This window comes from Amblyraja radiata, chromosome 9, assembly GCF_010909765.2.
Source record: "Amblyraja radiata isolate CabotCenter1 chromosome 9, sAmbRad1.1.pri, whole genome shotgun sequence".
In the NCBI taxonomy this organism is placed as follows: Eukaryota; Metazoa; Chordata; class Chondrichthyes; order Rajiformes; family Rajidae; genus Amblyraja; species Amblyraja radiata.
Genome location: NC_045964.1, coordinates 12,242,256 through 12,259,016, shown reverse-complemented (window position 1 = coordinate 12,259,016; position 16,761 = coordinate 12,242,256). Strand labels below are relative to the sequence as shown.

The window sequence follows — 16,761 nt, the reverse complement described above, 5'->3', positions numbered from 1 at the left end:
AGGTCTTCAGCACACCAAATCCACGCTGACAATTGAACACCCTTCAAACAAATACTATATTGATCTTATTCTATTCTCTCTTCATTCCCATCAAACTACCACCCCACATCCACCACCAGATTCTACCAGATACTAGGGGTAACTTACAGTGACCAATTAACAAACAAACCCACAAATCTTTGGGGTGCATGAGGAAGCTACAGTATCTGGGTCACAGGGAGAACATGGTCTCCACACAGACAGTACATTGGGAGATATATATCATCCTGACAATGGACAATTTTCATGGTATTAATGGTGCATTCTTTGTTCCCTTTCAAGCTTTCTAACACTATGTTTACATAGATGTTTGTGTCATACTGTCAACTTTGCCATTGTACCTTCTTGATATAGCCTAGCCTTCTCTTTATATATTTTTTCTGCATTTTATTTCAGTTTCCCAACAATGTAACCTTTCATCCTTGGATCACAATCACTTGATGACTGATGGTTGGCGTGGACCTAATGGGCCGAAGGGCCTGTTTCCATGTTGTATCTCTAAATTAAACTTTTGCAAAGAGCATTTGAAATAAGTGAGCCCATGACATTCTTGCAGTTTTGAGGGCGTAGTTAAGTGGTAGTTAGGCCTGCTTACTGCTGAACAAGGGGTTCAGCAACCATAGACCCACACCATTCTCATGAATAGCTCCAAGGAGTTGTATCCTTTCCCTATGGAAAGATGCAAAAGAATCAGGGTTGTCATCGTGGGCAAATTTAACTTCCTAATATTGACTGGGACTTACACAGTGCAAAAGGTTTATATTGGGCTTATTTTGTTAGGTATATCCAAGAGGGTTTCCTGAAACAGTATGTGGATAGGATGGACCGTACTGGACTTGATATTGGGAAATTAGCCTGGCCAGGTGACTAGTGTTTCAATGGAAGAGCACTTTGGGAAAAGCTGTCACAACTCCTTAAATTTTAATATAGTTATGTATAAGGATAAGTCTTGACCTTAGAAGGTGCAAAATCGAGGTAATACAGACTACAGCATTATTAGGCAGGAGATAGTGAGAGTCAATTGTGAGCAGTTGTGATTCGGTAAATCCGCACCTGACATGTGGGAGTAATTCAAAGGCCAGTTGTTTAAAGTTCAGGACCGGCATATTACAGCAAGGAAGAGGGACAAGGATGGCAAGGAAACCGTGGATGACCAAAGAGGTTATAAATTTGGACAAAAAGAAAAAGAAAGCATATTAAGATTTAGGAAGATTAAATCGAACAGGGCCTTTAAGGAATATAAAGTAAGCAAAAAGGAACTCAAGCTGGCAATTAGAAGGGCCAAAAGAGTCATGAAAGGTTATTGGCGAATCTGAATAAAGAAAATCCCAAGGATTTTCATACAGTGTCCTCCATAATGTTTGGGAGAAAGACCCGTTATTTATTTATCTGCCTCTGTACTGCACAATTTGAGATTTGTAATAGAAAAAAAATCACATGTGGTTAAAGTGCACATTGTCAGATTTTAATAAAGGCTATTTTTATACATTTTGGTTTCACCATGTAGAAATTACAGCAGTGTTTATACATAGTCCCCCATTTCAGGGCACCATCCTGTGGAGAGTCCCCCTCCGCTCATCAGGTGCCGAGGATTTTTCCCATCGATGAAAAACAAAAGAGTTATTAGTGTTTAAAAAATGTTGGGATTCTCTCTCCCATTAATCACGCCATGAAGGCCACGCCCCTTCTGGTAGGGGGGGGGGGGTTATAAAACCCAGAAGTGTGGGCGTGGCTCAGTCTCTGCAAGATGGAGGAGGGAGAGGTCACGACTCACTGTCTTTAGTGGCCTTGGACCCTGCTTGAAATGGTATGAAACTGCACTTGAATTTGGTGGCCTTGCACCCTGTTTGAAACGGAATTTCAAGGAATAGCTGTGAGTCAACTACTAGCCCACCAGCCATGAGTGAGTGAGCTGCCAGCACAACAGGCTTGAGTGACTGAGCCGCCAGCCCAAGAATCCATTCGGCCCACAATGTCCATATTAGCCCTCTGGAAACCAGTACCTTCAGCCCACAACACCCCTACTAGCACTCCAGAAAGTCCCCCCCACTGGTCACCAATATTGGAATTGGTGGAGAGATGGAATATTGTGTTGGGGGACCAGCCCTCCCGTGTGATGCTGGGACCCAACGGGTCCCACTTAGTCTAGTAATCTAGAAAATTATAGGACCATGAGGAGTCTCATGTTAGTGGTTAGAAGCTATTGGAGGGTATTATTCAGGATAGAATTTACTCACATTTATAAGAGAATGGGCTAATTCGGGACAGTCAGCATGGATTTGTCTGTGGCAGGTCATGTCTTACAAACTTAACAGATTTTTTTAGAAGGCGTGATTTAAATGATCAATGAGGGTAGGACAGTGGATGTTTTCTGCATGGATTTTAAGAAGGCATTCGATAAACTCTCATGGTAGGCTGATCCATCAAAATTAGGAGTTGCTGACAGTGAGGAAGGCTGTCAAAGTATACAGTGGAATATAGATCAGCTATAGAAATGGGCAGAGAAATAGCAGATGGAGTTTAATCAAAGCAAGTGTGAGTTTTAACGTAAAGGGAAACCAAAAAGTTAATGGCACGACCTCCATGAAAGTCCATAGCAGAAGTGGAGAGCTCCATGAAAGTCCATAGCAGAAGTGGTTGACTTCAGCAGAACAGAATAAGTGACCTTCAGATCTCAACTGAATTCGAGAAGTAACAGGAAACCTGTGGACTTTAAAGAAGTTTTGCTCAGCAAACAAAAGCCATCTGTTTCAGCGCAACAATCCACTGGCTGACCATGCACCTAGCAAGCAGAGCCTTCCATCCGTTTATCTCAGACCTAACACCAGGAATCATAACAATCCCAATCCATGCTGCTGTCCTCACACTGGCAATCTTGCCAGAAAACCTGGATGTGTTCTTCTAACATCAACCATGCAGTCAAAAATACACAAAAAAAACATAAAATAGTTGGATTGCAGCACTCCAAATGGCTTGCGACGTGAACTTAACAGTAAATCCAAGGTTCACTTTGTTGGTGGATCAGTCATGCTCAAGGGAGGAGAGCAGGGGAATGGGAAAAACAGTAGCAGAATTCTATACCAAGAAGTGAACCTTGTAATACTGAATACCCTATTGACAATTGAGTTCTTGCCTTTAAGACACAATGAAAGATTATAGAAAAGAAAACATTAAGTGCAAAAATAACTCAGCGGATTAGGCACCATCTCTGGATGGGCCTAACCCGATGTTTCAGATCGGGACCCTTCTTTAGGCTAATTGGAGTAGGGGAGAGAAAGCAGGAAAAAAGATGGTGGTGGGACAAAGCATGGCAAGGGAAAAAGGGATAATGCAAAAAAAAAAAAATGTATGCATATCCTGGTGGAGCACAAGGAAGAAAGAGGAGTAAACTAAAAATAGGTGGGGTTGTTAAAATTAGAGAATTCAATATTCATACCATTGTGTGGCAAGCTATTCAAGTGGAATATGATGTGCTGTTCCTCCAGTTTGCATGAAATGTCATTCTAACAATCGATGAGGCCTAGTACAGAAAGGTCGGTATGGGAAACGGGAGTTAAAATAATCAGCAACCGGGTGATCAAGCGGCCTAGATGAGCCAAGTGAAAGATTGCAAAACTGGGGTGTATGGCCGCTTGCCACTCACAATTTGTTATTTGGTTTTAAAATCTTGGATTGCCAAATTTACCAAATACGACAATGGGAACATAATTTCTTTAACAACTGCAACAGTGGGGTGAAAGAATGTATCACCCTCTAAAAGAAGCAATCTCCCACACCATGAGTTCACATTTTTAAAACTTTGGAAATATTCATTTAAATTATTAAAAGTCACCTACACTCACCAGCATTCGGATCGTCTCCTTTCAATGTGGCCAGTCTCCTGGATATCTTTAAGATACGCTCCTGATGCAAGTTGTCCTGTTTCAGTTCAGCTGTTGCTTGGTCCATGAGATAATTCTTCTCCTCAAGAAGATTGATGTTTTTAGCGGTGTCACATTTGAAGTTTCGCGGATCAATTCCTTTATTCAGGTCATTCATTCCGTCATCTGTGCCCAACACAAAACATCACCCCCCTATTATATGATATTCAGTGGGGTTGGAGTATAATTGTAACCATGTGACGTGCCTTTTAGAAGCCACTGAGTTGTGACAGTTAAAAATGGCATCCACTCTATGCACAGATGCTTCTAATGAGAAGTGCACAGGACCTAACCTCATAAAGGGGCTGGTACACGAACATCAACTACATTGCTTTATTGTTATGGTATCGTGAACTGCGGTACAGTGAAAAATGTTTGCATGCTATCCAGTTAGATCACACGATTAGAGTGCAATAAAGCCATTACACAAGTACAACAGGAAGTGCAAAGTGAAAATACCAGAGTGTAGAATATGTTTTAGTATTATAAAATCACAATTACAGACAAAGTGCAGATAAAGAAGTGCAAATGCCACTTTCAGGTACATTGGAAGATCAGGACTACACCCTTAGCTTATGAGAGGGCCATTCAGTAAACTAATAACACAGTTTAGAAGCTGTTCTTGCATCTAGACGCAAGTGATTTCAGGCATTTGTACACAATGGGAGAAGGCAGAAAGAATAATGACTATGGTGTAAATGGTTCTTAATTATGTTGGCTACTTTACCAAGGCAGAATGAAGGATAGATGGAGTTATAGTTGATGTGGTGGGGGTGGATTGTGCTTTTACACTACTCTCTGCAATTACTTGCAGTCTAGGGCAGAGCTGTTGCCAAACAAAAGTATGATGCGCCCAACATTCCTTTAAATCAGTTCTGAAAATCTTACAGGTTAGTTGATGGATTAGTTGAAGGGTAGGAGCTTTTTGAAATTTGATGTATTAAAATCATGTTTTAGTGCACTGTAGAAGTATGATTTCAATGTTTTTTGTATTAAGTATTTTTAAGAGGTAACTTTTTAAGGGATAACTTTATCCACACAAAGGATGATGGGTGTATGGAACAAGCTGCCAGAGGAGGTAGTTGAGGTAGGGACCATCCCAACATTTAAGAAAAAGTTAGACTGATACATGGATAGGACAGGTTTGGAGGTATGGACCAAAAGCAGGTAGCGTAGCTGGGACATGTTGGCGGGTGTGGGCAAGTTGCGCCGAAGGGCCTGTTTTCACACCCTATCACTCTATGACTACATTATACCTCCACCATGCATGAATGCTTCAAAATCAAGTGATCGAGTTTTATTGCCATATACTCAAGCATAGAAAATAGGTGCAGGAATAGGCCATTCGGCCCTTCGAGCCAGCACTGCCATTCAATATGATCATGGCTATTCATCTAAAATCAGTACCTCGTTCCTGTTTTTCCCCCATATCCCTTGATGTTGTTAGCCCCAAGAACTAAACGTAACTCTCTCTTGAAAAAATCCCGTGAATTGGCCTGCACTACCTTCTGTGGCAGAGAATTCCACAGATTCACAACTCTCTACGTGAAGAAAGTTTGTCCTCATCTCGGTCCTAACTGCCCCCCCCCCCCCTTTATTCTTAAACTGTGACCCATGGTTCTGAACGCCCCCAACATCGGGAACATTTTTCCTGCAGTTACAGTAAGTGAAAATCTAGCAGGCAAGCAGGATGCTTTCTCCAACCACCCCCATTTGAAGTCCACTACCTGGTACTTACTTCCAGCAGCCACTGGTTGTCCTCCAGGATGCACCGAGCCGCAGCCTGATCCATGTCGGTCACCTGGGCAAATTCGACACAGAGACTCTCTCTCTCTCCCCCCTCTCTCTCCTCTCGACCCCCCTCTCTCTCTCCCTCTATCTCTCCCCTCCCCCTCTCTCTCACCCCCTCTCTCTCCCCTGTCTCCCCCTCACTCTCTCCCCTTCCCTCCCCTCTTTCCCCCCTCTCCCTCTCACCTTACTCTTCCCCCTCTCTCTCCCCCCTCCCGCTCTCTCCCCTCTTCCCCCTAACTCTCTCCCCCTCTCTTTCTTCTCTCTCCCCCTCGCTTCCACCCCAACCTCTTTCTCCCTCCCTTTCTATCTCCCCCTCTGTCTCTCCTCACCTCTCTCTTTCCTCCTCTCACCTCTCTTTCCCCCTCTCCCTCTTTTACCACCCCTCTCTTCCCCTTCTCTCTCCCATTCTCCCCTACCCTCTCCTCCCTCTCTCTCCTCCCTCACCCCTCTCACTTCCCCCCTCTCCTACCTCACTCTCCCCCCTCTCCCCAACCTCTATCTCCCCTCACTTCCCCCCCCCTCTCCTTCTCTCTCTCCATTCACTCCCCCCGTCTCTCCCCTCTCTCTCCTCTCACCCCCTCTCTCTCCCCCCTGTCTCCCTGTCACCTTCCCCTCTCTCTCTCTCTCCACCTCCCTTTGAGAGTCTGTCCCTTCGGCACAGAGACTCTCGCGGCAGCGGCAGTGGCGCAGCGCTTCCGACGCCCGGGACACTCGCACTTTGGTCCGGAGTGCTCCATGGCCAGAGCTGCAGCGAGCGACACGCCGGCCCCGGCAAACACTCGTTCGTCCCGGCTCCCCGCATCTGTTCCGGCCGCTGGTTCTGCTCCCATCCCTCCCGCAGCCCCGGCTCTCCAAAACGCGCGGACCATGCAGTTTATCCGAGTTTTGAAATTTTCGTTGATCACAAAATTTCTCACCACTGAGCGTGAGAAATTTCTGATGAGCGTGAGGGCGTGAGAGTTTGCTTGAGGGCGTGAGTCTCATGCTCAAAGCGTGAGAGTTGGCAGCCCTGATAAATATCAAACATAATGCAAATAAAAAATGTCTACTTTACCTTCAATACCAGAGCCGTACTTCTCATCTATGGCTGCTTCTTCTGACATCTGTTTGAATAGGTCATTGGCTTGCTCTGCTTGAGACCTGCTATCAGGAGCCTGATGATTCTAGAATAAGATAAGAGAATTTAACAACTTGCAAATAATCTCGACAGAAATCTGCACTGCCATACTTGGGATCCAGTGAACCTTATTTTTATTGCTAGGAATATGGAACTCTCAATTTAATTAATGGCTCAAATTAGGCCCATTGTGAGGAAAACATTTAATTGTACCTGTATTCTTTTACAACTGAAATGTTAATTTGTTCAAACTTCATAAAATGACCACGTGCTCAAGAACACTCAGCATAGGTAACGCCTGGTGGTGGTTAAGTTATTTCACAATCTACACTGAAGGAAACTGATCTCAGCCAGGGCGGCAATGGGCAAGACCAGGATCCACCCCAGTAAACAATGTGTCAAACACACAATTTAAATCTGTCCATTTCGTAAGGAGCTGGAGAGCTCCAGCAGGAAAAATACAGTTCTCAGCCAAATTTTGTATAGTGCCCTCCATAATGTTTGGGACAAAGACCCACCATTTATTTTTTTTGCCTCTGTACTCCACAATTTGAGATTTGTAATATAAAAAAAATAGACAATAGACAATAGGTGCAGCAGTAGGCCATTCGGCCCTTGGAGCCAGCACCGCAATTCAATGTGATCATGGTTGATCATTCCAAATCAGTACCCCGTTCCTGCCTTCTCCCCATATCCCCTGACTCCACTATTTTTAAGAGCCCTATCTAGCTCTCTCTTGAAAGCATCCAGAGAACTTGAATACATCCATGAGAAATCAAATGTGGTTAAAGTGCACATTGTCAGGTTTTATTACAGGCCATTTTTATACATTTTGGATTCACCATGTAGAAATTACAGCAGTGTTTATACATAGTCCCCCTATTTCAGGGCACCGTAATGTTTGGAACACGTCTTTGTAATTGCTCAGGTGTATTTAATTGCCTCCTTAATGCAGGTACGTATAAGAGAGCTCTCAGCACCTAGTCTTTCCTCCAGTCTTTCCATCACCTTTGGAAACTTTTATTGCTGTTTATCAACATGAGGACCAAAGTTGTGCCAATGAAAGTCAAATAACCTATTATGAGACTAAGAAACAAGAAGAAAACTGTTTCCCCACTGTGAGGGAAGGTACCAAAGTTCAGTCATCTTCCTCTGTTGTTCACCCACGAGTCGCAGCTACGGGCGGCCCGATATTCAGGCCCTCTAGCTGGGATGATGGAACTCCGATGTTGGAACAGAAGAACACCCTCAGCAGCGTGGACTTCCGAATCGGCCACTTCTTATCGGAGACCACGGGTCCCAAAGTCCACAGGCCGAGCTGGGTGGAGATTCACGCTGGCGGCCCACGACAACGGGATCCCAGGACTCCGCGATGTTGAAGTCAGCGCCACCCGCGGCTGGGAGCTCCACAAACCACAACTCCGCGATGTTGAAGCAGCACTCCGGAGCTTCAAAAGGCGATCCAGGTAAGGCATTGCCTGCTCCGCGCTGAATCCAGTGCTGCGCCGCTGTTACGGCCGCCAAAATTAAATACCTCAAAGGCCAGTAACATAATACAAAACCAGGTTCAAATGGAAAAATTATTTATTTTTCACTAACAAAAAGAACTAAACCTGGATCAAACAAACACAAAGGTGTCGGATGCGCTAGCAAACAAAAGATAAAGGGTGCTCTGGCCGACCACTCAATGGGCCGTCGGACCAGAGACTCTAAACCTGCCTCAGTGTAAAAATAAACTTGAAATAGGTATGTTGCAAAGCCTACCTGAAGCGTCGCTGAAAATCTGTCGCTGCGGGTGTGCGCGATTTTGGCGCCGTTTAGAGGGGGCGTGTTTAAAACGCGATTTTCTCTAGGCTGTTCAAATCGAAGATGTTCAGCCTAGTTAATTATTAACGAAAAATCGCTGAAAGACCCCGTCGCAAAAGCTATTATTAGTTTTAAAGGCCTCGTATAATAGTTATAGTAGTTTAAAAATCAATCTCTAAACCCGCGACCACCAGCAACCGCAGGGTCTCATAAAGCAAATAACAGAAGGTAAGCTGTATATTTTTACATTAAAAAGGGCTTCTAAAGATCCCTTTATACAAAGTTTAATATTGCGAGTAGCTCATTTTGGGCCCATTATATCCCGCAGTATTTTTCTCGGCATTTGGGGCACAAATCTACCGCAATGTGAACGTTCCAAACCAGCGCGTTCACAGGATCCCACTGGAAAGCTGTTTTAAATGGGCATTTATTTACAGCAATTGAACACTAAATTCCTTCCATTTGGTCTATAAATTAATGTAAATGAGATTTAAAAATCATGTTTTATTGTGAATTATTTGTGAATATTATTTGGACATTTAGGCTATTTAAAAATGTTAATCATTTATTAAGAAATTGATAGATGTTTAGATCTAGTAATTGAAGTCTGAAATTAGCTACAATTAGGTAACTAACTAATTATATGCTTTAATTTCAGGTCATCCAAGTAAGATTATTTTATATTTGTTTCAGAATGCTTCAATCTATGATAACTGAAAATTTCATTCAGTTCTCTTAATTTTTAAGAAAGTTATGGGCTTTTGACTGTTCACGATCACAGCTTTTTTGTTATGTCCATAGAAAATCAATAGGGAACAAGATGCTCATTTCCCAGTATGAAAATGGCCATAAATGTTTAAATACTTGAGATATGAAAGTGAATTAGGTGTCAAATTAAACTTATTTTTATGCTTTATCTGATGGGATAAATTGCAGACTTGATTTTTAAAATCTCAAAATTTTGTAACATTGCTACTTGAAACAAAACCACGAAAACAATAATGCCAGTCCCAACCTCCCCAAGCAAAATAAGTTAATACAGAATGAAGAGTTACATAAAAGAACACTATGCAATCAAACAAACTAAACCAACACCAGACTGCTGCCACCAGTCTGAGGGGGAAGAGAGAGACAGAGAGAGAGAGACAGAGCCAGGCAGCAGGAGGTACTAATGGTAATCAGGGAAACAGGTTAGTACATAATTAACACCAGCAGAGGGAGCGCATAACACCCCCACCCTAAGTTACTGAATATGTTTCTGAAAATAAAGTAAAGCCCACCACCAAATTTCAGAAACTATTTAGTAGCTCAGACATCACTGGCGCGACAATGCGTCAGCCAAGACATTATCCCTGCCACGATGTGCCTGACTTCCAGATTGTAGCCCTGCAACTGTAAACTCCAGCTCATTAACCGTCGGTTTTTATTTCTCATCCTATTTAAGAACACCAGCGGATTGTGATCTGTGTATACGACAACGGGAACATTCGTGGAACCAACATAGACCTCAAAATGATCTAGAGCCATTAACATTGCAAGAGTTTCTTTTTCGATGGTAGAGTACCATTTCTGATGGCAATTAAACTTTTTAGAAAAGTATGAAACTGGATGTTCCACCCCATCAGAACCATCTTGGAGAAGAACTCCACCAACTCCACTGTCACTAGCATCAACTGCCAACTTAAACGGCTGCTCAAAATCGGGTGCTGCAAGCACGGGTGCGTGCACAAGAAGGCTCTTTGTTTGTTCAAAAACAGTTTGACACACATCGGACCACTCAAAAACGACTTTCGGACTTAACAGGTCCGTTAAAGGAGCAGCCACCACAGAGAAATTTGGACAGAACCCTCTAAATTACCCCACCATTGCCAGATAACGACGGAGCTCAGTCCTAGAGGTAGGAGCTGGAAACGCGACAATATGCTCTATCTTTGCCTGGAGTGTGTGAACCTGACCCCGGCCCACCACTTTACCAAGATACGTTACCGTGGCCTGGCCAAATTCACACTTTCCAAGATTGATGGTCAAGTTTGCATGAGCGAGTCGTTTGAATACCTCTGTCAAGTGGTCGATGTGGTCGATCCATGACCTGGAGCACACAACCAAATCATCAAGGTATGCCTCACAATAAGACAGACCAGACAACACTACGTTTACCAACCGTTGAAATGTAGCCGGCGCGTTACGCATACCAAAAGCCATGACAGTATATTGAAGGAAATCATCAGGTGTAACAAATGCAGAGATTTCTTTCGCACGCTCAGTTAGAGGGACTTGCCAATATCCCTTCAATGTCCAATTTTGTGACAAAAGATGCACTACCGACACGATCCACGCAATCCTCCATACGTGGGACAGGATAACAATCGGTTTTGGTTACGCTATTAACCTTACGAAAGTCAGTAAAGAACCGGTCGTCACCATTAGCCTTAGCAGCCAACAGACAAGGAGAGCTCCATGAACTACAGCTAGGCTCGGCAATGCCATGCTGCAGCATATAGTCAACCTGACTCTTTATATGGCGGCGCTTGTCTGGATTGCCACGATATGGGTGTTGCTTAATTGGCTTAGTATCTAATAATAATAATAATAATACATTTTATTTATGGGCGCCTTTCAAGAGTCTCAAGGACACCTTACAAAAATTGAGCATGTAGAGGAAAAACATGTAAGGGGAATGAAATAAATAGTAGAGACATGACTAGTACACAAAGTAAAGACAGAATTCAATACAAAACACAGTATGAGGCAATTAATGCACAGATGAAAAGGGACGGGGACATGGGGCTAAGGATAGGCAGAGGTGAAGAGATGGGTCTTGAGGCGGGACTGGAAGATGGTGAGGGACACGGAATTGCGGATCAGTTGGGGGAGGGAGTTCCAGAGCCTGGGAGCTGCCCTGGAGAAGGCTCTGTCCCCAAAACTGCGGAGGTTGGACTTGTGGATGGAGAGGAGACCGGCTGATGTGGATCTGAGGGACCGTGAGGGTTGGTAGGGGGAGAGGTCAATGAGATATGGGGGGGCCAGATGGTGGAGGGCTTTGTAGGTGAGGATCAGGATTTTGTAGATGATCCGGTGGGAGATGGGAAGCCAGTGAAGTTGTTTGAGGACTGGAGTGATGTGATGCCAGGATTTGGTATGGGTGATGAGTCGGGCGGCTGCGTTCTGGACCAGTTGGAGTCGGTTGATGTAGGTGGAGCTGATGCCAAGGAGAAGTGAGTTGCAATAGTCCAGTCGGGAGGAGATGAAGGCATGGATGAGTCTTTCAGCAGCGGGCGGTGTGAGAGAGGGTCTGAGTTTGGCGATGTTGCGGAGATGAAAGAAGGAGGTTTTAATGACATGGCGGATGTGAGGCTCAAGGGAGAGGGTGGAATCAAAGATCACGCCAAGGTTACGGGCCTGGGGAGATGGGGAGACAGTGGTGCCGTCGATGGTGAGAGTGGGGTTATTGATTTTGCTGAGTGTGGCTTTGGAGCCTATGAGGAGGAATTCTGTCTTATCGCTGTTTAGTTTGAGGAAATTATGTTGCATCCAGGTTTTTATAGCTGACAAACAGGAGTTGATATGGGAGAGGGGGGGGGGGGGTTGTGGGGGGATTTGGTGCCAAGGTAAATCTGGGTGTCATCAGCGTAACAGTGGAAGTCCAGATTGAAGTGGCGGAGTATCTGACCAAGGGGGAGGATGTAGATGATGACGAGGAGGGGCCGAGTACGGAGCCTTGGGGAACGCCTTGAGTGACTGCGGCTGTAGCAGAGGTGTGGTTGTAGAGAGAGATGAAGTGGGATCTGTTGGAAAGGTAGGAACGGAGCCAGCTGAGTGCAGAGCCTTCAATGCCGAGGTCTTTTGAGTCTGGTGAGCAGGATGTTATGGTTCACTGTATCGAAGGCTGCGCTCAGGTCGAGGAGGATGAGGATGTTGAGGGAACCAGTGTCAGCAGAGGTGAGGAGGTTGTTGAGGACTTTGAGGAGAGCAGTTTCTGTGCTATGGAGGGGGCGAAAGCCAGATTGGAGGGATTCAAGTAGGTTATACGCAAGGAGGTGGGAATGAAGTTGCGACGCAACGATACGCTCCAGGGTTTTTGAAAGAAAGGGGAGGTTTGAGATTGGGCGGTAGTTAATGAGAGAGGAGGGATCAAGACCAGGTTTCTTTAAGATTGGTGTAACGGCAGCAGTTTTGAAAGCGGAGGGGACAATTCCTTGGGTCAATGAGGAGTTGAAGAGATTAGTGAGGTAGGGGCAGAGAACGGGGAGGCAGGACTTCAACAGGGGAGTGGGGAGAGGGTCGAGGGAGCAGGTAGTGGGTTTGGAAGAGCTGATGAGTTTGGAGATTTCAATAGGGGTGACCAGGTCAAACTGGGAGAGGAAGCAGTGTGGAGGAGGGGTAAGGAGGTCAGTGGAGATGTTGAAAGGAGGGGCCTTGGTAGGTGGTGGAGTAGATGCTTGGGAGTCGGGTACAGGGGATAAAGATTGATAGATGGTGCTGATTTTATCAGCGAAAAAGTGGAGGAATGAGTTGCAGAGATCCGGAGTAGAGGTAGGGAGAGTGTTGGCTCGAGGCTTGAGGAGGTTGCCCACTGTGGAGAAGAGGGTTCTGTGGTTTAGGCAGGGATCGGTGAATATGGAGGAGAGGTAGGCAGATTTTGCAGCAATGAGAGCATCTTTGTAGTCAGTGAGGTGGAGTTTGTAAGCTTCAAGGTGGACTGTGAGAGATGATTTCTTTATAAGTCGTTCGAGTTGGCGACCAGTCTGTTTCAGTTTACGAAGTGCAGGTGTGTACCAGGGTGGAGATGTGTTGAAAGTTACGGTTCTTGTTTTGAGGGGGGCCAGAGTGTTGAGGGAGGTAGACAAGGTGGAGTTGAGATGGTTTGTGAGATCATCAGGTGAGATGGGGGTTGAGTCCAGGGGGAGAGTGGTGGAGAGCAGGTCAGAGAGATGGTGGGAATCAATGGATTTTAGATTACGGAAGGTGATTTCTCGGAGGAAGCGGGGGCGAGGTGTCAGAGAAGGGATGGTGAACCGTATAAGCTTATGATCAGAGAGGGGGAAGAGGCAAGGATGGAGGTCGAGTACCGGTTGATTTGTGGAGCAGACCAGGTCAAGGATGTGACCTTTGTCATGGGTGGGAAAGGTGACGTGCTGAGTGAGAGAGAAGTTGTCCAGTAAAAAGGCGAATTCAGATGCGTCGCCTATTTCCTTCGCTCCATAGATGCTGCTGCACCCGCTGAGTTTCTCCAGCATTTTTGTGTACCCACGAAAACAATAATGCCAGTCCCATCCTTCCCAAGCAAAATAGGTTAATACAGAATGAAGAGTTACATAAAGAACACTATGCAATCAAACAAACTAAACCAACACCAGACTGCTGCCACCAGTCTGAGGGGGAAGAGAGAGACAGAGAGAGAGAGACTGCCAACATGGTCTTTTTAAGCTGAGGCTCCGTCATCAGGCTCACGTGATGTAGCTTGGGCCAGGAGCCTCCAATCAGGTCAGGAGCAGTCAGGCAGCAGGAGGTACTAATGGTAATCAGAGCAACAGGTTAGTACATAATTAACACCAGCAGAGGGAGCGCATAACAGCCGCCGCTGAAGCTCCGGCGGAAAAGGCCGCGCCAATCCAGTTGGAAGGTCACGAGCGCGGGGGGGGGGGGGGGGGGGGGGGGGACTAGTTCTGGAAAAAAAGTAATGGTATTGTGGACAGATGAGACAAAGATCAACTTATATCAGAGTGATGGCAGGAGCAAAGTATGGAGGAGGGAAGGTACTGCCCAAAATCCAAAGCATACCACCTCATCTGTGAAACGGTGGTGGGGGTGTTATGGCCTGGGCATGTATGGCTGCTGAAGGCACTGGCTCACTTATCTTCATTGATGATACAACTGCTGATGGTAGTAGCATAATGAATTCTGAAGTTTATAGACACATCCAATCTACTCAAGTTGGCCAGCAGTTCATTCTACAGCAAAACAATGATCCCAAACATACTGCTAAAGGAACAAAGGAGTTTTTCAAAGCTAAAAAATGGTCAATTTTGAATGGCCGTCAGTCACTTGATCTGAACCCAATTGAGCATGCCTTTTTTATGCCGAAGAGAAAACTGAAGGGGACTAGCACCCAAAACAAGCATAAGTTAAAGATGACTGCAATACAGGCCTGGCAGAGCATCATCAGAGAAGACACCCAGCAGCTGGTGATGTTCATGAATCGCAGATTTCAAGCAGTCATTGGAGGCAAAGGATATGCAACAAAATACTAAACATGACTACTTTGATTTACATGAGATTGCTGTGTCCCAAACATTATGGTGACCTGAAATGGGCATATTATGTGTAAACACTGCTGTAAGAAATAATTTAAGAAATAATTTTATTGCCACACAACCAAGGTCGGTGGTATTTGGGTTGCCAGCAGCGGTACAATAATAAAGAACACAACCACATTAAAATTTTACACAATCATCCACCACAGCATTCATCACTGTGGTGGAAGGCACAGAGCTTGGCCAGTCCTCCTCCATTTTCCCCCGTGGTCGGGACCACCACCCTCCACAGCCGTTGCTGCGGGCGTCCAGATGGTAAGGGACAAAGTCAAAGTCAAGGTGAGTCCAGGATCGGCTCTTCCCAACCAGAGACCGCGGCTTCAGGCTGGTATAGGCCGCAGGCCGGCGGTCAAAGTTTTAAAGTACCTGCCGTGCCGCAGCCGGAAGCACCGCAGTCTGCATGGCCGGCGGTCGAAGCTCCCCTCCAGGGGTGATGTTAAGTCCATACCACGCCCGCGGTAGAAGATGGCCGCGGGCCGGCGGTGGAAGCTTCTTCCACCCGGGTCCCCAACGTGAGATCCCGGGCTGTAGACGCCGCACCAGCTGGAGTTCTGCAGACCGCTGCTTCAGGCTGCCGGCTGCCGCGGGCCAGCGTAACGGAGCGCTCCCCTCCAGCGAGGTCTCACCCGCTCCGCCCCGAGAGTCCACGCTGCGCCCGCCGCTGAAGCTCCGGGCGCGTCTCCGGGAAAGTCCGCGCCGATCCTTGCTGTTAGGCCACGGGGGAGGCGGCCTGAAAAAGTCGCCTCTCCATGGAAGAGGCGGCCGAAACGGTTTCCCCCTTACCCCCCCACACCACCCCCCACACTTAACACACAAAGAAACATTAAAAACAGACTTTTAAACATACTAAAAAAATTTAAAAAGTTGAAAAAAGACGGACACGCTGCCGACAAGCGCTGCCAGTGATAATTTCTTCATGATTAAACTAAAATATAAAAATGGCCTTTATTAAAAATCGACTTTATCCACATGTGATTTTTCTATTACAAATCCCAAATTGTGGAGTACAGAAGTAAATAAATAAATGATGGGTCTTTGTCCTGAACATTATGGAGGGCACTATGTTCAGCTGTTCATCAGATTACAGTCAAATGTTTGCAAAAGTACACAACATTAAACCTAGTCTAGCATGAAGTACTTAGTCGTTTTCATTTCTTTTCATAGAGTCATAGAGTGATACAGTGTGGAAACAGCCCTTCGGCCCAACTTGCCCACACCTGCCAACATGTCCCATCTACACTAGTCCCAACTGCCCACGTTTGGCCTATATCCCTGCAAACCTGTCCTATCCATGTACCTGTCTAACTGTTTCTTAAATGTTGGGATAGGCAACTACCTTCTCTGGCAGACTTGCTAATCTTGCCGTGTATGTTGTCATCCAAATCATTGATATAGATAACATAAAATAACGGGCCCTGCACCGAACCCTGAGACACACTAGTCACAGGCTTCTAGTCCGAAAAGCAACCTTCCACCATCACCCTCTGCTTCCTTCCATGAAGTCAATTTTGTATCCATTCAACTATCTCTCCTTGGATCCCATGCAATCTAACTTTCCAGGACAGTCTACCACGCGAAACCTTGTTGAATGCTTTGCTGAAGTCCATATATACAACATCTACAGCTCTGCCCTCAATTACCTTTTTGGTCACGTCTTCAAAAAACTCAATCAAATTTGTGAGACGCGACACCTCATGTACAAACCCATGCTGACTATCCTTAATCAGCCCTAGTCCTTCTAAATGCCTGTATATCCTATCCCTCAGAATACTCT

The 16,761-nt window shown here is 45.5% G+C and overlaps 1 protein-coding gene across 2 annotated transcripts in view; it reads right to left on the bottom strand.

Moving 5' to 3' along the window:
• Positions 1–16,761, bottom strand: part of zfyve19 (zinc finger FYVE-type containing 19) — a 41,317-nt gene that overhangs the window by 12,514 nt on the left and 12,042 nt on the right. Inside the window, exons 6-7 of one of the 2 annotated variants that reach the window (XM_033026686.1) lie at positions 6,805–6,913; positions 3,876–4,085 (exon numbers count right to left, since the gene is read on the bottom strand). In XM_033026686.1, coding sequence (XP_032882577.1) covers positions 3,876–4,085; positions 6,805–6,913 — 319 coding nt within the window. The remainder of the gene's footprint in view (positions 1–3,875; positions 4,086–6,804; positions 6,914–16,761) is intronic. The other variant, XM_033026687.1, reaches the window with a different exon arrangement.